Source organism: Diplotaxodon limnothrissa, linkage group LG6 (assembly GCF_057381915.1).
Source record: "Diplotaxodon limnothrissa isolate DT_005_m linkage group LG6, D_limnothrissa_male_GT1.1, whole genome shotgun sequence".
In the NCBI taxonomy this organism is placed as follows: Eukaryota; Metazoa; Chordata; class Actinopteri; order Cichliformes; family Cichlidae; genus Diplotaxodon; species Diplotaxodon limnothrissa.
In genome coordinates, this window is record NC_140601.1 from 41,420,824 (window position 1) to 41,444,817 (window position 23,994).

The 23,994-nt window shown below is 44.0% G+C and overlaps 1 protein-coding gene and 2 non-coding genes across 4 annotated transcripts in view; 2 read left to right on the forward strand and 1 right to left on the reverse strand.

Annotated features, from left to right (window-relative positions):
* LOC146631261 (E3 ubiquitin-protein ligase DTX4-like) overlaps positions 1–18,522 on the reverse strand; it is a 44,707-nt gene extending 26,185 nt beyond the window's left edge. Inside the window, exons 1-2 of one of the 2 annotated variants that reach the window (XM_085355223.1) lie at positions 18,277–18,522; positions 15,482–15,708 (exon numbers count right to left, since the gene is read on the reverse strand). In XM_085355223.1, the coding sequence (XP_085211349.1) occupies positions 15,482–15,708; positions 18,277–18,341 (292 nt within the window). In that variant the 5' untranslated portion in view covers positions 18,342–18,522. Of the gene's footprint in view, positions 1–15,481; positions 15,709–15,956; positions 16,330–18,276 lie in introns of those variants that run through there. The other variant, XM_085355224.1, reaches the window with a different exon arrangement.
* Positions 18,523–19,216: 694 nt separating this feature from the next.
* On the forward strand, positions 19,217–19,289 carry trnat-ugu (transfer RNA threonine (anticodon UGU)). Its single transcript has one exon. It is a non-coding gene; the product is annotated as a tRNA-Thr (tRNA).
* A 655-nt stretch (positions 19,290–19,944) lies between these two features.
* trnak-uuu (transfer RNA lysine (anticodon UUU)) lies at positions 19,945–20,017 on the forward strand. Its single transcript has one exon. It is a non-coding gene; the product is annotated as a tRNA-Lys (tRNA).
* Positions 20,018–23,994: the final 3,977 nt, after the last annotated feature.

Sequence of the window (23,994 nt, forward strand, 5' to 3'; positions counted from 1 at the left end):
ATTGGCTAGCCCATCAACCCAGGACCAAACTGAATTGGGAGACCAGCATGCCTCCCAGATGAGGTATTTCAGGAATGTCCAACTAGGACATGACCACAGGGCGGACCGAGGACACGCTGGAGAGATCGCACCTCTCGACTGGCTTGTGAACACCTCGGTGTCCTTCCAGAGGAGCCGGAGAGGAGGAAAGAGGCATGCGCTTGACTGGCTTGACCCAGGTAAGTGTGAGAAAATAAAGTGAGACATGAGATGTTTTTTTAACATCCTTTGGAGTATCTGTCATAGATAAAGGAAACAGTGTGATAACCACATACAGAAACATTAACTAAAAGTTTTCCCATATAAAATCTAAACCTTATTTTAGTCCGTAAAACAGCTCAGTCACTCGAGGGTTGAAATAATGCAGTACGTTACATGTGGGAAGGTTTTATTCTGTGTTCAAATGTACATATTTCTAATTCTATGAAAGCCAGATAAACCAGAATGGATGAAATCACATTCGCTGGCAGCGGTGTAAAGACTATGTGCTCGTTATTCTTAGTTCTTAAAGTCTGGCACATTTTGCTTGGACTAAATCTAAATAAGGACTCCTCAGCAGAGCTTAGCAAGCATCTAGCATACAGCGCGATGCACATCCAGTATCATCCTGGGCTCCCCCTGCTCCCCCAGACCCTCTTAAATCAGATGTGCACCGAAACATTGTGACATCATCCTTTTTAACTTTCCTCCACCCGTTAAAAGGACGACGAAGATTTCTTCCCCATCTTTCAAATGTGACGTGTCCCAGTTTGAACCCAACCTGAACCCGGCCAGAAGCAAATGAGCCGAAACTACTGCAATTTTAACAACTTCTCGAAAAATATTCCTCGACCTCGTAGCTCCACTTCTCCATTCATCATCCTCAAATGGCCCCCCGAGCGCCCTCGAGCGGGGCTCAGGGCTGGCGAGACTGATGAACACCTCCGGAGTCTTTATGAAGACAGGGATGGAAAAATTCAAATTGACACACTTGGAAAGGTTGCACCGAGACCGGATTGTGGCACATTCTCACAGCAATAAAACCGAAACGAGACACAAAGAGGAAGCGGTTGAGAGGATAAGACAAACCTGCTTCATGCGCTTTATTTCGTCTCGACTTTTGTCATCACTTTCACACTTTCTGTTCTTGTTTCTTGTTTTGTTCATTACTTCGTCCTGATTTCTCACCCTCCTGCTGTCTGATGCCGTCTCTTCCTCTGCTGTCACTTTTTCTTCTTTCATCCTTCTTTGCTTTCTCTTTTTCCAGCCAAACTGCAAACTTGCGCCAGCTTTTGTAATCTTAACACTGAGATTAGGGCGACTACCTAGGCTGAATAAATAAAACGAGCTCCTGAACATTAAAGTAGACCCCATTATGTTCATTCCCTGCTTCTTATTTTTATTCTTGGACTCGCTTGAGTTTGCATTATTCACACTTCATAATAATCCTTTATGTCGCACTGAGATTTGGTTCTCACTGAACTGGACCCCTGTTTTCTTTCCGTCTACATGCGCCAAACAAAATCTTCAGCCTCTCGTCATGGTCAGACGGATACCTCTGTCTGCTGGGTGTAGTTCAGTAGAAAGAAAACAGTTCCTACATGCAACGAGATTCACGGTTTCTGGACAGCGACGTTGTTTTTTCGGGGGGGAAATTCACAGCACTACAGGACAGAGGAGAATTCAAATTTAGGGGTGAACTCACACTTTAAGGCTAAAAAACTCCCCGAGAAGCAGCAGGGACATAAATATTTACTGATGCCTTCACATGCTTTCCTATATGTGTGTGCACAGGCGGTGAGTGATGCCCCCCCGGAGGCCTCCCAGTAACAGTAACTCGACACGCAGAGTTTCACAACAACAACTGAGAGAGAAAAGCTGAGCTCTGACCCTTCCAGCTTCTTCATCTCACTTTCCCTGGACTTCCTTCTGCACAGAAAACAAGCTGACACTCTGCAGGACACTAACTCGGCTTTCTTCGGTCTGCTTCTCGAGGATTAGTGAGCTTTAAACGCGGCGGTGTTGCACAACTGGAACAGCAGTTTCAAGTCAGACATTTTTATGCAACAGCCTTTGCAAACATATGCTAATGCACTGACGGGACGGGGTAAACAAAAATGGTTTTAACACTGACTCAGGGCACTCCTGTCACATTACTGTGTTTGTGTTTTACTTTGAAGGTTACGTTTCTCACGTGTCACATGTGTTTTCACTTTCTGCTTTTGTTTCCTTCCCTCCTTTGTGATTGTCTGTCCACCCTCATCAGTTTCACCTGTGTTTGATTTCCTGCGGTTTTAAGAAATAATAAAAAGTCTGCCTGTTTCTCCTGGATAGCATCAGTAAGAAATCGGGATTCCTGGAGCTGCTTGATTTCTGCTATTATCTTATTGGCTGCAAGCAATTAAAAAATGATGCCGATGTCCTGTTGCCTGACACAGTCGGAATTTTTTCAGCTCTTTAGCTCTTTTTCACGTTTACTGAGCAGAGCATTTAAAATTCACACAGGTTCATAAAGTGCTTTTTGTCTGCAGCAGCGGTCTTGTTTTCAGCCTGATTTATGTGTTTAACTACGGAGCCCTGTGAGGGACTTCTGCGAGATCTCACAAAGGTTTTGAGAGATCTCGCAAAATAGGCCGCATCCTTCACAGGGTGCATCTGAAGGCCGATGACTTCACAGCCAGGCGACGAAGGCTGTCTCAATTTGAAGGCTGCTTCAAATGCATCCTTCATTTCCCCGAATTTGATGGATGGGCCAGGTGTATCCTTTGTGGCCCAACCTATCCAAGAATTCATAGCGCGGCCCAGCCAATTCCAGTTTCCAACATTGGCTGCAGCTAGTTAGTTTTAATATTACTCTTTCTGGGTTACAGAAAGTGTAAACTTCAAATATCTGCTCGGTTTATCAAGACATCACATATTTGCAAAAGTCTTCAGAGACGTCTGTTACCCACCTGCTCGAAGATGACCGGGAGGTCGAGGCCCACTAGAGCCAGAGGGAACACCGCACTCTGGGCACATCGTTCCTCGACCACCTGGTCAGCATTGAGCTGGCGGCCTCGGAAGGATTCGGCCTATTTTGCAAGATCTCGCAAAAGTTCATCTTTAATTTTTTTTCTCCAATGTCCCTTGCGGGGCTCCGTATTTAACCTCTTCACACTTCTTTCACTTGATAGTTTTATCTTCCTTTGTAAATTTAGCCACTCTGCAGTCCTGTCAGTGGGCTGTTTGTGATACGCGTATGACGCCGGCTCATATCTAGATTCTGGGTAGATTTATTGATTTGATAACCTTTGTATTTGGAACTTTCTTCATCTGTGGGCCTGAATGGAAACTCCAACTGTTATCTCTTTAGATAACAGTACATTTACAGCGATAATGTTCATTCTCTTAAAGATATTTACTATCATACCAAAGAGAGACGACACGTCCAGGCATGTGAGTTAAAGAAGTCACTTTTTCATCTCCTGACAATATCATGATTTTTCGGCGCTCTCCATCGTTTCTTATTCCACTAATATTCCTCATCACTGTTTAACTTTCAGCTGAGCTCTCCACTCTTTTTTTTCCACACCCACCCACTTTGTCCTCTTCTCTCTCTCCCTCTCTTCGTGTCTTTGTCTCACCTTGAAAGAGTCCCGTCCCTCGAGTGTTGGGTTCAGATTCAATTTTCAGCTTCAGAGAGTGTGAGAGAGAAAAGCATACAAAGAGGGCAAGAGGTCGAGAAGAGAGACAGATCAGGTGAACCAGAGGAAGCAGAACATAAAGCGGAGAGTTTGAGACAAAGGAAGAGACCCAGTTTCCATTTGGGAATAAGGTAAAAAGTGAATATGAAGAGGCGGTGCTAACTCTTCGCCCGATCCTTGGTGTTGGTTTTGAATTTTTAAGAAAATCTGAGATGGTTAAGAAGCTTTTACCTTAGAAAGGTGATACCAAAATACTGTGTTCAGAGCTTGTTCCACTACCTTTACAAGGCTTAAAAATGTCAAACGAGACATTTAGTCTTTGGTAATCCTTCTGCTGCAGATTTTCAGAAACACTGAAGCGTAGTAGCCTGAACATTAGAAGCAGAGCAGTGTGACACGTCTGCAGACTGTGGGCTTGATAGATAAAACCCAAACATATCAAACAACAAGACCCTTTAAACAAACATCTCGTCTCTTGCATGGAGGTTTCACCAGTGCGTGCAAACCCATTGTTTATTTCCTGCCAACTGGTTTGTTGTGCGTGCAGACAGAGTCAGTGTTGATGTTTGCTGCCACTCCCTCTCCCCCCTTCCTCCGCTCTTTGTTGTCACCACCAATCTACCCCCAACCCTCCGTCTCTGGGGAATCCACCCCCGACCCGCCTTCTACTGTGACCCTAACGCCCCGGGGCTTTGTGGGGGTCTGGGAATGTGCCTCCTTCAGCAGGACCAGCTGGAGCGAGAGCAGCAACAAGCTGCAGGGGCAACAAAAAAACACAAGATGCCCTCGAAGTCTGAAAAAAACAGAAGCCGCACAAAGAAAGCGATGACGAGCCGCTCTTTTAAAGCCCAGTAAAATAAGGACATTTACGTCACTCTGTTGAAAACATCTCATAAAAACGTGTTTACTTTATTTCAACAACCACACCCTCATCTCGGTTATGCAGTCAGAGCAGCTCAAATGTGCTGGGTACAAAGATTTTCTGCTAAGTCAGGCCTCTCCTAAACCACATGAACACTAATTAGTGACTAATTTTTAAAAAATGTTTACACACAAGCGTAAAAGACGATTGGCCAACCAATTTACTGGATGGCAATCACTTTGTCCATATTGTGAAACTAGCCCTGGCCATCTTCATCTTGTTTCTTTCTCCTAACAGCAGGGTCACCAGGTCGTCCAGCATCATCCAGCTGCCTCTCCACTCAGCCTCTCGTCCCACAGTCTTGTTCTGCTTCACATGCTACTGTAGTGCACATATGCTGCAGCTATGTTCAGCCTGTTGGTCACTGCTCACACATGCTGTGACATCAACACAATTTATATAAGTGTGCAAACCAACGTGTGCGACAAGTGAAAAGAACACTAGAGGATGAAAGTGGTGAGCATAAACTGTTACAGTTTCCAGCTGCAGTCCAAGTTTGTGAAGCCAGAATCTGCCCAAAGAATGAGAGACTCTCTGGAGAGGCAGCTGGCTGTAGCGGCTCTGCATTTATTTCTCTCAAAATATTTGCATGGGTTTGTCTCCTCGCAAACTCAAAAGAAGAGAAGTCCAAAATCTTCACTGTTTTCATACCAGAGCTGCTGCTGATTGACTGTAAATCTTCATGAAAAGCAGGACAGAAGTATGAAGGCAAATAGAGGATTTTTGGTTCAAATATAAATATAGGGCAGGGATAGCTCAGCAGGTAGGGTGGTTGCCCCATGATCGGAAGGTTGGGGGTTCGACTTCACTGAACGGCTACCCTGAGACACCCCTGAGCAAGGTACCGTCCCTACACACTGCTCCCCGGGTGCTGCATTGGTGGCTTGCCACTGCTTCACTGGGTGAATGGGTTAAATGCAGAGGAGTAATTTCCCTACGGGGACTAACAACAATATACATATCATTATTATTATTTAACATGTAAAAAAAATCCCTTCTGTACCAATTTCACATAAAAAGAACTTCAAGCAGGACAGGAACAGGAAGTTAAGATACTGTCAGATTAAAATCTTTGTGTTTACAGGAAATCGTGTTGTACTCACACAAATGACTGAAAGCATACATGTGTTCAAAGGAGGCTCATTTAAGTCTCGTCCCAAATAGCTCATCAAGGTCATAACGTCACATTTTTGCATATAAGAATAATTACGCTCCCTTTTCCAAAAACTAGAAGTGATGAAGTGATTCGAGATGATCCATCAGAGAAGTTAATTAAAGTTAAAGAAAAGGAGCTGGATCGCAAGCAAGGACGAACTGAAAAGCCTCCACGGTCCAAAGGAAGAGCGCACCCACAGAAACGAGACCACCGCCACCACAATGACAACCTTCATGTCTAAGAAGTGCAGAGCAGAAATACCACATCACTGTTAGCAGTGAAGCTCCCAGGGAAGCAGGGCAGCACAGGAACATGAAGGCTTTTCCCTGAATGTCAGCTAAACGGCGTGCTATCAGTGGTGACAGCGCAGCGAGCGTCTGCGGAGCGACGATCCCGCTGCGAGACCTGAGGTGAACAGGAAACACGCTCTGCTCCAACCACATCTGACAGTGCTGGGAGAGCTTGCACTGGGAGGGAGATCCTTTCATACGTGACTGTAAAGACAGACCTGTAGTGCATGTATTCTTCCCAGCGGGGTCAAATGTACGCGCCGCTCTCCAAAGGAAGTCTCCATCTGCATGCAGGAGGTGGTCTGCAGGAGGACCTGGCAGCTCAAAGGTGCTGAGGACCTCATCTTCCATTAGGACGGTTTATATTTCCACACTTTGAAAAATAAATATATGGAACAGTTTTGTGCACAAAGCACAGGGAACAACTTCAAAACAAACCTGTGTGAATTCGCCTTTGTGCCATCTGAAATGTGATGTGCTTTTGCACCAGCCAGTCTCCAAGCCAGTCACATCAGGTGATGACTCAGCTACCTTCTACTGATCTAACTGGCAAATCTCACACAGGGGGAAGCATTTAAAGTATTTAAAGGCAACAGCTCAGCTTCTGAGAGTCTGCATTCAGGTCACTTCCCTGTGGTACATGAACAGTTCTCCCTACAGGTCCTCATCTATCTGCAAGCCACTTTGCAGCCCACCTCCACCCCAACTCCTCTATTTCATACTTCATCAGTATCGTATCTGTTGCTCTGTGCCTGCTTTTTACATCTCTGTCCCATAAGGCCACCAGATTTAAGGAGAAAGCAAAATATCTGAGATGAAAAACATAAGAGCATTCTGGGGTTTAACAAACGTAGAACTGAAAACTAAGTGGGAATTATAAAAATGAAATTGGGTGGTTGTTACATTTACAAAAGATGGTAAAGATAAGAGGATGGATGGAGTGGAAGTTATTATAAATCCATTAACATTTTATGTTAACCAGACTCTAGACTTTGTTGAACACTCCAAAAAAACATAACTCTTTAAAAAATCATGGAAAGGATTTCCACATGGCTTTCTATTACAATTAAGCATTTTTGTCGCACTAACGTAATTTGCATGGGTTGGATCAACTCAATTAAATTAAGTTGGACTCAACTGTAGTAAAACAGTTGATTCATCATTAATTAATCAAGTTAGTCCAACTCAAGCACATTAAGTTGGAATAACAGAATTGCATAATGCTAAAATAAAGCAATTTAATTATGTGGGAATTCTTTCCATGATTTTTTTATGTTCATTCAAAAAGTTATTTTTTTGAGTGTTCTTTATGTACATTATAACCTCAGACTTATCAGAACCTGCGCCTCAGCTTCTACTTCTCTAAACGCTTTCTCCCTTCCGTGCATGTCAAAACCACAATGAGCGTGCTCGCATCTGTTTGGGAAAATCCAAGATCTCTGGAAAAACGATGTGAGCGTGAGAGAAAGAACGAAAGAATACGCACTGCCCAATTATCTCACTCCTTCTGCACCGAAAACACACTCATACACTTCTCTCTCTCCCACGTCGGACAGAAAGACCCCTGGGATTTTTTTTTTTTTTTTTGCCTATCGATGAAACTAAACACTCGGGCAGCAGAAATGGAAGAGCAGAGGGAGCAACAGAGGAGGACGGCTGGAGTGAACTCTGCTCATTAAGCCTTGAAATTCTCCATTCTGTCCACAAAGTCGAGGTCCCTCTGTTTCTTTTCTCCGTCGGAGGAGGATGCAGCTGCTGGGAAAGTGTGTGTGCATGTGTGTGTGTTTAGTGTCAGTGGATAAGGGTTTAAGTATGCAGTGAACTCAGAGCTGTGATGGTCATTCACAGCTGCTCCAAAACATCATACTGCTGGATCTCAAGCACGCACACACACACACACACACACACACACACACACACACACACACACACACACACACACACACACACACACACACACACACACACACACACACACACACACACACACACTAACATTTGTTCTGTATCACAGAAATATTTAAAGACAAAGACTTGTTGGCCTTCTTTTTTATTTGTTATTTTTCAAAGATTTCATGTTATGTTTTGGGCGCTTTCTTATCTTACTGTTTTAAAGAGCTTTCTGTTTGCTAAAAATGCATTTCTACAATGTTTTGAGTTTTCTTTTTAAAACTTGAAAGTATCAAATCAAAGCTGTGGTAATATAAAGCCCCTTAGTACCAAAAACTAGACCGCCTGCTGCTTTTGCAAGCCACTTTGAATTTTCTCCACTCAAAAAAAACTTAACCGTGACCCTTTTCCGAACCTAACCATTTATTTTTAATGATGACGTCATGTAATAAACACGAAACAAACACCTGCAGTTTCTGGTGTAAGTGACCGAATCATTTAGTCCATCAACACTGAAATGAATCAGTACAAGTCAAAAAGTACATGTAAAAATTACGCTCAGGAAGCTGCATCAGTAGATTAGCGGTCGTGGCTAGGTCATGAACTGTGATGAAACTGCATTGACGTTCAGTTTGTTGTAGTTTGACTGTTTTTGTGACTTTGGTGTTTAACACGTTGTTTCTGAATTAAACTGTATTAACAGCTCTGCTAGGGCGTCAGGAGGTGTTAAAAACACTCTAAATATACGTGCAAATACTCAAACTACCACTTCCGTGGTCTCCCATCTCCTGTCCCTTCATGTGCTTCAGTGCAGTTTAGCTCACTTGGCTTTCTGTTTGCTGTTTATATCCGTCTGACTCTCTCCTACTCTCTGTTTGAATATTCATTGCTCTTTTAAGTTCGATAAACAAGCGTCTTCTGTTGTTAAATCTTGTTTCCATCAATTGTGTCTTATTAGCAAGGCCAGACATTATGTTCCACATCGGGACCTTGGAAAGCTTATCCACGCCTTTGTGACATCCAGGTTGGATTATTGCAACTCACTTTACTTCGGTCTTAACTCTACTCTCTTCCATAGACTCCAAATTGTTCAGAATGCAGCTGCTCGTCTCCTTACTGGTAGTGGACGGCGTGTCTCTATCACCCGTGTCCTTGCTGATCTGCGTTGGCTTCCCGTTAAGTACTGCATCCGATTCAAAATCCTGCTGCTCACCTTCTGAATTATTAACAATATAGCACCAAGCTACCTCATTGAGCTACTTAGATCATACCCCCCTACTAGAGCATTAAGATCATCTTCCCAGTCACTCCTGGTACTGCCAAGATCTCGGCTGAAGACTAGAGGTGACCGCGCGTTTGCCTTGTCTGCACCCGATTTATGGAATAACCTCCCCATCGCTATACGTGAGTCTGATTCCATTCAATCCTTCAAATCGCGGTTAAAAACCCACTTATTTAGCCTCACCTTTTCTACCAGTTAACGCTTGCTTGATAGTTAGCTTAACGCTTATTCTTATCTTCGGCTTTTAATTCATTTTTAATTTTTTGACTGTTTGATCCTCTACACTTAGCCTTCTTTTATGCTTTTATATGCAATTCTTTTCCCTTCGTGTGTTTTAATGCCATTCAACCTGCTAGCACGTTTTGGTACCTTGCCATAGCCCTCATCCTTCCCTGTTACTTCATCTTACCCTCTTGCATGTTAAGCACTTTGGTACACCACTGGTTTTTAAATGTGCTATATAAATAAAGTTTGTTGTTGTTGTTGTTCAATGCAACAAAATTCACAGTGAAACTGGTCTCATGTACGTTTTTCTGTTTCTGTTGTCAGATAAGAGAACGTCTGAAACATCTCAAACGCAGCCCACAAACATCAGGAAAAACCAAACAAACTCAAGCCATTCACCAAACTGGTGGTTCTTATTGCTGAAACCCAGACTGTGTGACTGAACTGTTCTCTAACAAACTCTGCATTCTCAAATGTTCTGGGCTGGATTAAAGTTTGCAGAGGGCTGGATCTCGAGCCTTCAGCCAGCCTTTTAAACGTGAAGATGGCGCCGGTGAGGTCGGCTGCCATCACGACTGCTCCGACCACTTTTTCTTTGTCTTTGTTTTTTAAGTTAGTTTTCAGCGTTTCTAAATCGGCAAAATCATCACCATTGGGTACATTAGGTATGACAGTGACACTCTTGTTTCTATTGGTATACAATGTACTCACAATTCGAAGTTTTTAACTCCGGATCCGAGCTGGCCGAGTGAGATCTCGAGGGAGAACAAAGGGAAGCGGCGGCGGCCTAGAGGGAAGCGAGCCGGCGTCAGGAACAGGCTGAGAGCTCGTGCACACCGCACACCTCTGCCTAGCATCCTGCTCGCCAACGTCCAGTCACTGGAGAACAAGCTTGACGACCTCAGGGCCAGGATAAAGTTCCAGAGAGACATTCGGGACTGCAATCTCCTCTGCTTCACCGAGACATGGCTGAACCCAGCGGTGCCGGACCACGCCATCCAGCCGGCCGAGTTCTTCTCGGTTCACCGCATGGACAGGACACGGGACTCGGGGAAGTCAAGGGGAGGCGGCGTGTGTTTAATGGTGAACAACAACTGGTGCAACAGTGCGAACGTTGTTCCTCTCACACGCTCCTGCACACCAAATCTGGAACTACTGTCCATCATGTGTCGTCCTTTTTATCTACCTCGGGAATTTACATCGGTCATTGTAAGTGCCGTTTATATTCCACCACAAGCGGACACGGTCACCGCCTTATGCGAGCTGCATGAGGCACTCACACAGCACCAGACACAACACCGGGACGCTGCGCTTATTGTGACGGGGGACTTTAATAGCGCCAACCTCAAATGCGCAGCGCCGAACTTTTATCAACACATCACCTGCCCCACCAGGGGTGAAAGGACACTGGACCACTGCTACACTACGGTCAAGGACGGCTACAAGGCACAATCCCGCCCCCCGTTTGGCAAATCTGATCATGCCGCCATCTTCCCCATGCCAAAATACAAACAAAGGCTGAAACAGGAAGTTCCGGTTCAGAGGAAGGTCGCGCGCTGGACGGATCAATCGGTGGCCGCGTTACAGGACGCACTCGATGACGCAGACTGGGGCATGTTCAGAAACAGCTCCGACGATGACATCAACGTGTTTACGGAAGCGGTTGTGGGATTCATCGGGAAACTAGCGGATGATACCGTGGAGACAGACTATCACAACGTTTCCCAACCAGAAGCCGTGGGTGGATAAAACCATCCGCGACGCTCTGAGATCCCGCACCGCTGCCTACAACACGGGACTCATGACGGGGGACATGGACCCGTACAAAGCCGCGTCATATAACGTGCGGAGGGCGGTGAAAGAGGCGAAGCAGCGCTACGGGAGGAAACTAGAGTCACAACTCCAACAGAGTGACTCTAGGAGCCTGTGGCGGGGACTAAGGACAATAACGGACTATAAAGCACCAACAACCGGTATGACGAACGCGGCCGTGACTCTGGCAGACGAGCTGAACACTTTCTATGCTCGCTTCGAGGCTGCAGCTAAGGTCTCCAACAATGCTAGTGTTAGCAGCGCTAACGGCTGCAGACAGGAAGATACTGCCAGCACCGGAAACGTGCTCGTCATCTCCGAGCATGAAGTAAGGAGAGCCTTCAAGAGAGTGAACACCAGGAAAGCAGCAGGACCAGACGGCATCCCAGGTCATATCCTAAGAGACTGCGCATACCAGCTAGCTCCTGTGTTCACTGAGATATTCAACATCTCTTTATCTCAGTCGGTGATCCCCACATGCTTCAAAGAGTCCATCATTGTTCCTGTCCCGAAGAAACCCCACCCTGCTTCTCTCAATGACTATCGCCCTGTAGCCCTCACCTCAGTAGTGATGAAGTGCTTTGAACGCCTGGTCAGAGACTTCATCATTTCTTCACTACCAGACACACTGGACCCACTACAGTTCGCTTACCGTCCAAATCGTTCCACAGACGATGCCATCTCTCATCTCCTCCACACATCACTCACTCACTTGGACACTAGAAGGGGGAATTATGTTAAAATGCTCTTCATAGACTACAGCTCTGCATTTAACACCATAATTCCCTCCACACTCACCACCAAGCTGGAGCATCTGGGACTCAGCTCATCTATGTGTCAGTGGATCTCCAACTTCCTAACTGGCAGACCACAGGCAGTAAGGATGGGCGGACATGTCTCAGCCTCCACCACTCTCAGCACTGGAGCCCCCCAGGGGTGTGTTCTGAGCCCCCTGCTGTACTCTTTGTACACATATGACTGTGTGGCCACTACCAGCTCCACCACCATCATCAAGTTTGCTGACGACACCGTCGTGGTGGGCCTGATCTCTGATAACAACGAGACGGCCTACCTGAAGGAGATTAGGAATCTGGAGAACTGGTGCCAGAGGAACAACCTCCTTCTAAACGTCAGTAAGACAAAGGAGCTGATAGTGGACTTCAGCACTAAGCAGGAGAGGAACTACCAGACCCCCGTCATCAACGAGTGCCCAGTGGAGAGAGTGGACAGCTTCAAATACCTCGGAGTTCACATCACGCAGGACCTGTCATGGTCCTGTCACATCAACACCGTGGTGAAAAAGGCCCGACAGCGTCTCTACCACCTCAGACGCTTGAGAGACTTCCAACTGCCCTCCAAGGTGCTCAGGAACTTTTACTCGTGCACCATAGAGAGCATCCTGGCGGGAAACATCTTAACCTGGTTCGGGAACAGCACCATGCAGGACAGACGAGCTCTACAGAGGGTTGTGCGGTCAGCTGAGCGCACCAGCCGCTCCGAGCTCCCTGACCTGCACTCAATCTACAGCAGGCGGTGCTGGACCAAGGCCAGGAAGATCGTGAAGGACCTCAGCCATCCCAACAACAGACTGTTCTCTCTGTTGAGGTCAGGAAAGCGATTCCGCTCCCTGAAGACCAACACAGAGAGACTGAGGAGGAGCTTCTTCCCGCAGGCGATACGGTCTCTCAATCACACCACCACACAGTACTGACCCACACATATGGTTCTTACACACACACTGGACTTTCTGGACTTTGGTTTTGCACAACACTGGTCACTATATTCTTCATTTCCGGTTAATACTTGTACAGCTGCTGTTATTGTGTATATATTTATTTATATTTAGATTTCTTCATACATTCTTATATAGTTCTATATTGTGTATTGTGTATTTTGTTGTACAGTTATTTTATTTTCAACTTTAATTTATATATTTATCTTTATCTTATTCTTCCCAGTTAAATTTACCCTTCATTCTAATTTGTGTTGTACAGTTATTTCATTTTTAACCTTAATTTATATTTTATTCCTTCCTAGTTAAATTTACCCTTTTTAATTTTTCATATTTATTTCCTATCTTATTCATAGCCTTTTCCTTTTTTGTTCTCTTTAGGTCACGAGCAGTTGTCCAAGCATTTCACTACATATCGTACTGTGTATGAATGTGTACGTGACAAATAAAATTTGAATTTGAATTTGAATTTGAAGTCAGATCCTATGAGAGATCACAGATGGTGTCTTTCGATTTCCTCACATCGCATATTTCAGCCCTGCTGACCCAAATAAATGTGGTGCAAACATCTGGAGGATTGTCCAGCAGAATCCCAGATTGACTGCATTCTCTAGCAGGATTTTCCTGGATAACACTGCCTTTGGAGACGTCTCAGGGTATATAAGAATGGTCCCAGTCGTCATACGCTGAGCAAACGGATGTATATTTTTATGAATTATATTACAGGTGCATTATAGTCTTCACATGTTGAGTTCTTGGAACTAAATAATACTTATTCTTTATGAGTCAAACAACTTGTCAAGCTCTAAAAATACTTCTAATTTTCCAAACACCCCTGATTAGTAGGCTGCCACCATCACACCAGGAACAGCAAATTGAAGACATTAAAAATTAAGTTATTAATGACTTTGCTGAGACTTTTAGAGCTACCCTGAGAGCTGTAATAGAGCCACTGGTAAGCCTTTCCTGGACCCTGGGCTACATGTTTGACACCACTGTCTTATACCTCTGTCTAAGCTTATACAGTGATGTGTTTAGGGGTAAACAGTGACTTAAGGAAAAAGCTTTAACCATGATTAGTAGAGGCCAAAATCCAGATGCTAAAGAAGTACACTGTGCACTAACAGAATTCCTGAGGTTGGGCAAGAGGTGTCTTTGCAGGAAACCCTTAGACACCCCTCGAATTGGTGGGTGTGTTGCCAGGTTCCTTCTACAGAAATTATATTTGTGTGTCTAGACTGTATTAACTCTGTGACATTAGACGAACACGTGTACGCCAATTACACGAACAATGTTTGAAAGTTATGTAAGTGAGAGAAACAGGAAAACAGAGACTTTAAAATAAACATGAAACCAGAAAACTGGGAGTGTGGAACATCTGTATTACAGATGTGTCAGCAGTTTCCACATCTGTGAGCCTGCTAGGGCCCACTTGGGTCTGAGTGATGTACATTTTAGGGACTCCGTGCTCGCTGCAGTCTTGTTCTGAACGACAGGTGTCACTACTCAGAGAAAAACTCAGGCTTTTTGATTCAGCGCTGGATGCGAAGGAACTAAATACGATGAAACAGGGACAAAGCAATAGCGGAGTTCTTTTCAAAGTTTTCTCCTAAAAGTCTCCAAATTGATGTACCACAGTACTGTGGTGGATGTGGCTCAGGCATGAGAGAGAATGACAAGGGTTCAGTCTCTGGCTACTACAGCCTGCATGCTGAAGCAACCCTGTACAAGACAGAGAACACCTGCAAGTGTCACTAGTTTATTGTCCACAAACCACCACCTGAGAAGTGAAACGCTGGCCTGTCGACAGTCCTCCTGTGCATTTCCAGCTACTTTATCGCTGTGGCTTTCAAATGTATCTTCGCAAACTGGATGTGAAGCAATGCACAAAGAAGTGGAAAAAGTAGAAGGACAAATACGTTTGACTGTAAAAATGAAACAAAGAACGGGCACCCAGCCACCGGGACACAAGGTAACTAACGCACAACACACTAGGAAAAATACCGACAACGACGTCACCAACTTACGTACAAAGATTCACAGCAGAAGTCTGAAACAGGCCTGAGACGAGCTGCGTGTGTATGTGCTTGTGTGGTTGGGCGAATGAGGCTTGTAGTAAAAAGTAAAATATAAGTACTATTCCATTTTTATATATTCATAAATAGTACACTTGACCTTAGTCTGTCCACGCAGCGCATTACAAAAATAAAGAGGTGTAAAACGAAACTACACCGAAGCTGTAAATTCACAATCATGCTGCTGTTCTCGACACTTCATTTGACGCTGATCTCCACTGGACCCCCCCTTCCTCATTACGGGTCCCCCAATAATAGAAATCCTGTAAGCACCCCTGGCCATAACAGGACTGTTACTCTGCTTCAGTGCAGCAAGTTTATGTCCCCGAACCTGCAAATAAACCCCGACATGACAGCTCTGCAGCGTGCACCATTTGCCCCATCGTCCCAGCTTACCTGTGTCCTGTCTGAACTGGTGCATGGACTGGAGATCTATGATGTAGGGCGAGAGCCGGCTGTCCACCTGGCCGAGCACCACGCTCCCTCCGCGGGGGTCGCTGCTCCGGATGGCCGCCTCTATCTGGTGGGAGACGGCGGGGCTGTAGGGCCGCCACCGGCCGTGTTCGTTCAGCCATTCCCACACCACCACGGCAGAGGCCAGGAGCATGTTGTTACTGTTGGCCCTGGAGGGGAGAAGCACAGATGAAACGACAAGAAAACAGTGAGAAGCAGCAGCGCCGTGGAGGTAAAACAGGAGGAGGCTGTTAGCCCAAATAAAGGCAAGCAGAGGCCAAAAGCGCAGCGAACGGGCTGAAATTCTCCGCTATAATCCCTCCGTTTCAGCCACGATCGCTCCCTGTCTGTGCGAGCCAGTGTCGTGATAAATAACAAAGGCCCGATCGCTGAAACGAAGCCAGGCTGGGGGACTTACATGGAGCCGAGGCTGAGCTAACGCCGGGAGAAGGCGGCGCATTCTTCCACGAAGATCCGAGCTCCGCGCATGGCCGCGGGGAGAAGGAAATCACGGCCCCAGCTCAGCCTGCCTTTGTTAGACCACCGACACGCTGCGCTAAAACACACTGACACACACGCAGAGCTCGGCGGCCTGGTGCTGAGGTTCCTGTGCGCTGGGGTAACTCCAGTCTCGGCCTCGGTGCCGCGTAAAAATAAAAAAATAATAAAGCCGCTGATTCCTTTTGCTGGGTGTAGACAGCAACAGCTAGTGTGTGTGTTTGTGGGTGTGTGTGTGCCTTCCTTCTGTAGTTTGGGGCGTTGCAAACTGAAACGTTGAGAAAGTAGTAGCTTCCAACAGCGCAACCTCAGAAAGAACAACTCCCAGACCCTGAACAGGTTCGACCGGTCCCTGATTGTCATTCAAAAACAAATAAACATCTGTTTATGAAGTCAGTGACAGGAAAAGTTGTATATGCACACCAATGATTTGCTCCCCACCCACTCACTAAACTTTAGCAGACACAGAGCTTTATGCGGGGACAGCTTTGTTGACTTTGGACATAAATGTGGATGAGAAGAATGAAACATCTAATAACTTGGTTATAAGCAATGGTTACAAACTAAACACACAGAGGTGTGAGGGCCAGAAGCAGCCCACAGAGGGTCCAATGCAGAACACTGCGTGGCTCCGTAAAGTGTGACGACTGCAGCGAAGTCTAGGAAAAAACGTTCTGCTGTGCTGTTCCTGGAGTGGTGATGTTGGAGACTGGCCCCATCCGGGACACTTGACGGGCTAATGTGACGTATTCCAGGTCACTTAGGCTAAACCTGTGCGTTATTTAAGGCGGTTAAAGTATCTCTCCATGTTCACTGTAGTGAAAACAATTCAGTTCAGTCATGTTACTGAATAACTAGAGATGTTTAAAGAATTATTCGTGGTTTGTTTCTATTTGGGACCCCCCCCCCCCCAAAAAAAAAAAAAAAAAAAGAAAAGAAAAGAACCACTAGCAGTGGAGAGTCTGCTTCCATAACTCAATTTTAAATGCTGGTTGACACTATGTCACTATGACACTATTAGCGACACTATGTTCATCTTAAATGGAAATTATCCAGATTATTAATGTCAACAAAATCTGAACCTGAGATCAGAGTCTGGTAATGTCACCATTGTGAATTTTGTGCATTTTGTTTATGACAAGAATTAACCAAAAATATCACAAATCTTCACCCACCCACCACAGTCTCGTGGCAGTGAAATAATCGTGACCTCTGTTGTTCATGTGTTCATTCATTGAGCAGATTCGTGCGTAGCTACAGAAAATAAACATTTTCGACTGTAAAGCGAGGCACGCCCCTATTGGACAGGATAGAGGAGATGCTGTTGTATTACATAGATTTGGTCACGTCAAATATGACAGTTCTAGTCCTTCACGTGACACTGCATTTGATTATTAGTGAAATAACAATAAAGGGTAGACACTGAGGAGAAAAAGACGGGGGGAGGCAGGTTGCGTGCGCGCACCTGTGCGTATTTGGCGTGCGCTGCAGCGAGAGCCAAACAGACTAAAGCGAGGATGAAGTGTTGATTCTGAGATTCTTTCAGCTGATTCCTGCTTCCCATGAGACTTCTGCTACAGTCGGCCATTCACGGCTGTATAAAGTGACCCCCAGGGCACCGGGAAATGACCGCTGGACAGTCTTCAACGCGCACGAGTGCGCACGCCAAAGATGCAGACACATGCAGACAAATGCACACATGCAGCTTCTGACTCTCCCTGTATGTTCTCTCGCTCAGACAGGCCACCTGTACCTGCACCTTGATTAGTAGATCAAATAGAAAAAAAAGGAAAAGGAGAGGCGGAGGAGAGATGGAGAGAATCCAAACGCCGATCCAGTTTTTTTGGTAGCTAATGCTTGAAATTCTGAAATAATTTTGAAATCTGGAGGAATGTCCACTCAGACGGACACATTTCACCAGCAGCAGGGGAGGGGGTCCAAAATAAAATAAAAAATCATATAAACAAGAAAACAAGTCCAGCAATAGACGAAACAGCTTTAACAATGTCGCCACGGCTCGATACTAAACCCACAATCACTTCATTTTCAGCAGCCTGCAAATAAATTCACAAACGCGATTTCTCATTCCTGCTTTTAAAAAGCATATTCTCAGTAATACTAGCTCTTCTTGTATCGCAAAGAAAAATCTAAAGGTTTGTGAGGGCAGGTCTGCCTGAAATACTCACTTTTCTACAGCTTTAATCTACGCACAAATGTTAGTACTTGTATAAAACACTCACCTGTTGATACGATCTTCTGCGTCCACACACTCCAAGACTTTCGGAACAAAATCCCGGTTCTTCATGAATGAAAATCTATCCTTTCGGCTCAACCATGGCTCCTTTCTTTCTCCCTCTCTCTACCCAACAAAGGAAAAACACTCTTCGCTTTCTTCTCTTATTTATAAATCTGAAAAATACACTATCCAAAAAGTCAGGAAGTAGAATCCATCTAAAGGGTTAAAAGTGGGAAAATGGTGCCTCCATTATGTGATGAAATTAATCTGGCACGTATCCCTTCGCCTCCATCTTCACTAACACACTGTAGTGAAAAACTATGAGGCTCCAGAGGGGACCCCACCAGCTCCTGCCCCCTCACTCCACGCCCAGAAACGCACCAGTGTGGACGCAAAGAAAGAGAACACATACAGCTTCAGTTTACTGACCTGCTTACTTTTTGTAACACGCGCACAGGTGGAATATGATTTCAAATGTAAAATTAAACCCTTTTCTATGTGTTGGGAATTCACTGAAATTTTTTTTAAAAGAAAGGAGTTTAAGAAAGTGGTTATCTTTGTGTGGGTGGTCGCACACTGCCGTCTAGTGGAGGACATGGAATGACATCTAGATTGTTTTATTTAAACTGAAAACATTTAAATTGAAATCACAGAATAACGAAAACTCAGTTGCACGTTTATCAACTTTTAGAAGCCGATTAGACGTTTTTAAAGTCTTAAGTCATTTCTCTTCATCTCTACGTCTCTACTTTTTCATATGTATGTTTCAATTAGCTTCCACTGATGACGTGTGTAACCAGGATTCAAAAATGTCTGTTTTACTTAATAATTATGTCGTAAAACATAATGGCGCTTTGGTTCTACAGATATACTCCTGCAAAGTCCGTTGTACTAACTTGACTCTAACTATTTTGGTAATACTGGCGGCTCTCGCTTTCGTCCCAGGCTCCATAGCTCAGGGGTTAGAGCACTGGTCTTGTAAACCAGGGGTCGCGAGTTCAAATCTCGCTGGGGCCTGTGAATCCTTTTCTGTTTTCATTCTTAGTTTAGTGTCTTGGACACTTCTAGACGACCCAGCAAGGTTCCCTAGAATTTAGCGTTTTCTTTCATCTCATTAAAAGTTAAGACCCAGAAAACCAAAATAAATTATTACAAAACAAAATTCCTACCTTGGTCCTATGGAGGACCACAAGAGCCACGCGCATCAAAATAAAGAATTCTGTGCTTATATAATGAATTGTAGAAGAAGTTCTTCGTCATTCGTTCATTCTTGTTAATGTAATGTAGCCTGATTCTCTGTTTACAAATCAGGTAGTGTAAAAATTACAATCAGAGAAGGTTGTTGTTGTGGTATTTCTGCGTCTGTATAAATGTATTTGCTGCATTTTGTAGCTGCATACAGTTTAGTAAAGGTAGCAGTTTGTAACAGGGAGCTAGCCAGCTACTCCCCGGTATTTTCAAACGCTTCAGAGCTAATAGACTATGTGCACCTTAGCATAAAACAAGAAGTTAGCATTTTCTCGTGCACAGGGTCTATTGTAAAGGCTATAAACACTGTAAACGACTCTGTGCCATTAACGTAGATCCGGACCAGTTTAAAAAAAACAAACAAACAATATAATTATATGGCACGTGTCTCGTCATATACAGCATTTATGTGAATTCGTCCAGAGCCCGGATAGCTCAGTCGGTAGAGCATCAGACTTTTAATCTGAGGGTCCAGGGTTCAAGTCCCTGTTCGGGCGTCAGAGTTTTTGCTTCTTCACCGTTTTTCGGTCTGTGGCGTGTGTTTATAATAATAATGTATTCTTTATTGATCACCGTGGGGAAATTCCTCTCTGCGTTTAACCCATTCACTCTGTGAAGCAGTATGGCATCCAGCCACTCCCACCCCAGCTTTACACTTGTTAGCTTAACTTAAAAAACTTTAAATTTAAAACTTTGAAATTTTTGTATTTATTTCTTATACACTTCAGTTTATTTCTAAGAAAACCAACGACCTCCAGTATCTGCCTGTTGCCTTATCTTGGTGTCTCCAGATGTATTGAAGTTCATAGCTTTGTAAGATATGTGGGGAACTAAATAACTGAGCAACATGGATAATAACATACACAAAGACTTAACTTTTTGTTTTGCATTTATAAGCAAAATAGCAACAAATCATTTTAACTACTTGAAGGAAAAAATACAGTGCATTTAGCAACCCAACATAAGAATGCCATAAATAAGAAGTGGAAGAAAAACAAAGAATCTACACTTTATACACAAAATAAAAACCCAGACATACACACACAGGTTGTATATATACAAATGCAACATTAATACATTGAATCCATGTAATAGTGGGCATAAACTATCAGCTGTGAAAGTGTAGTTGGTGTCGGAGTTGAAGTATTACTACTATTTGTCATATATTTACGGGTGATGTCAGGATCTGGTCCGGATGGCGGTCTTCTTCTTCTTCTCCTTCGCCCGAGCTTTCCAGTGGGTGACACAAACAGCCAGTACCATAATCATGAGGATGAAACCCGTGATCATGCAGTACCAGTGATTAAAAAGAAACCGAGATAAACCTGAAACTGATGACAAACAGACAAAATAAAGCCGAGGGTGAAACATGTTCTGAGACATGAAGTCCTGCATCACCTCTGACTGGTTTTCTTTTTTTCAGTGTGAACAAGTTTAACTCCACATTTATTCCCGGAGACTTCTTAATATAAAAATGTGATTTACACAACATTAGAAAGAAATGCAGCTGTAAATCAAAGAAGTTCATCAGGTTAATGCTTTATCTCTTACTTGGGTGTAGTCTGACACTCCATGGGTCGTGTCATTAGTAAGAAGGCCGTAACACTGACGTCAGTACAGTAAAAAGTGAAATTTTCAGAAGCCAGTGAGTGGGATGAATTGGACCCTTTCCCAGACCAGTTCTGTCTACCAGGCCATGTCTGACACCCCCGTTTTAGACCACACTTCACTCGACATCTTTCTAAAAAACCTGTTCATGAATCCGTCTCGTTCAGGCTGGAGTCCGAGCAAACGTTTAGAAGTTGCATAATTTCTCGATGTCCAGCCCGGTTTGTAAAATAGCTCCTGAATTAAATTTGTGTTTACATCAAGTACATAACCTCACCTTCTGTCCTGCTTGGACTTTGCAGGGGAAGTTTGTGTGGAAGAACTGACTCTGAGCTAAAGAAAAATTTCACAGTGAAATATCACCTAAAGGTTACTCTTACCCTGAAGCTTGGTTCCTTCCCCAATTTTTAAGTCTGAGTTTACGTAGGAAATACAGTAGTACAGCCCCAGGTCTCTGTCCTCGATACTGGAGATCATCAGTGCCAGAGAGCGGTTCACCAAAGTCACTGTATAACGACTGTTGAGCTGAAACCCTAAAAAAAGAGTAACTGGTAGTTACTGGTCACCTGCTTCACAAAGTGAAATCACAGCCTTACACTCTCTGCATGTTTCCAACATTTTTAAGTGAGATGATCGGTCACCTTGGATGGGTCGTCCCTCTTTGAGGCTGGCAGAGAAGATCATGGTGGGAGGTTTATCTGGGTGATGCTTAAGCCACGTTGTGTCATAAAGATAGGAGAGGTTACAGCCCACGCTGGCTGTTGAACCCAGCTGGACGTGTTGGACCTCAGCAGCAGGAACAAGCAGCATCCAGAACCCAGATGTGATCAGTTCTGAAGGGGATCAGAGGGACACCAACTTTTAACGAGCCACACAGAGAGATCTCTCTCTGCAGTGTCCTTAAAATTCAGTTTTACTCAAGCAGTGGGAAAATGTTGAAAAACTGCAGCTCGTCTAAAGTCCACCTGAACCTTTCTCAGACTCTGAGTGAGTCCCCAGTGTCTCCTATATATATATAAATCACAGCACAAATAACAGGTTTACAACCTGGTGGAAAAATCTGCACCTGCAGCCAGCACACAGCTAGTTTATGCTGTTAGTGCCTGGGTCACTTTGAATTATCTGACAAATAACACGGCAGCTAATTGGCTTGTATGTGCATCCATACAGTTTATGAATGCAATCACATCTGTCTCCAAACAAACAAACATGATGGTGACAAAAATGCTAACTTGGCTTAAAAACGAATTCCAAACCAGCGGGTGACATCACTGCGGCTGTTTATCTGTCATACACAATCTATGACTATACACTCAAGGCTGCTGGCACAGAAACCATCTAACAGAAAAATATTTCCATTTGAAATGATTATCTTACTCAGTGGATGGAAACCACAGATTCACAGAACTGGACCACACTGCGGCTCATTTTCCTTTATTTTCTGAAGAAGTGTTTCAAAAATATTTCTCTGTATCCACAGTTATGTAAAAGTGTTGCTCATTTCACATTTATTTACAGTCTGTTCATCCAAAAAAGAACTCATTGGCTCTGATGGGAAGCACTCAGCAGATTCGTTTTCAGAAAGAGTTTTTTTTTCCATTCGAAATGGTTAAAAAGAATATTTTTGCTGTTTAATCAATACATAACACCTTAATGCTTTTTAAGCATTCAGTCTTCAAAGTGTATTCAGGTGCATTGAGTTTTATGCAGTTAGTGTGTAATCAGAGTCTACTTGGAGCAAATTCATTTGACTGGACAGAGACTGGAAAGGTTTTCTTGGCAGTAGTTGTAGCCTCCAGGTTTCCTGGATTTCCACTTCTGGATTTGCATCTTTTATCCTATACTCCCAGCAGACCCACAGCCAGTTTGGAGGAGAAGCACCTATGAACTACCATCTTCACAGAAGAGCATCAGAATTCAATTAAAAGCGAGGAAAGGGGTTTTAAGATCATTAAGATGATTAATGTTGTAGATTTAAAATGTTATGCAGATGACGCTCAATTCTCTCTTTGAGACGTATATCCTATGAATCAGCTGGAGGAGGTCATGTTATTTTTGTGACTTGAGTGGAACATATCTGTGAGTTCTTGTATCCTGAGTCGGAGCTTGCTGATGTGTAATCGTGGGTGCTGTTTTCTGTTACGAGCAGCAGTGCAGTCTGACTCCTGAGTACTTCCTGATGACCCCAAGTTCTTTGATTCAATGAAAATATTTGAACTTTTCTCCTCATGAGCATTTCTGTAGTTTACTTTTTTTGCTTTTTAACATTTAAAATATTCAAAAAACAACAATGAAACGTCCTGCTCCCATCACCACAGTTAGTACAACCACATCGAGTGTATGTCATGCCATCATGACTCCCTCTCTCATATCTGTTTGTTCATCTGACACAACTTTAACCTGCTGGAAGGTGAAATTTCCATCAGTATCATTGAAATTTGCCTCCTTCCTAAAGCAGACTTTTGATACCCCACAAAGCATTTTTCTTACTCACCAGTAAGAATCGATGTAATCCAGTGAGACCTCATCTTGTATCTATTTTCGTGTCCCTGAAGGTGATGATGTTAGGGTCTAACAGACCACTTCCTTTTCAGCTGCCAAGCCGCTGTTTCCACTGAAAGCCTGCTTCTGTATTCTCTTACTTTTAACTGCTTTCACTTCTGCTGTGAGGTGAATTTTCCACAGTAGTTTGATGCAAGTCTTACAATCATCCCATTGTAAGACTTGCATGGAGATCCGGGGACAGCCGGAAACATGACCTTGACATTAATGGCTAACTTGGCATTTAAGTTCTGCTTAACCTGTTAATGGTTATAAACTATTAAAAAAAATATTAGTATTTTGTTGCTCTGTAACGTATTTGGAA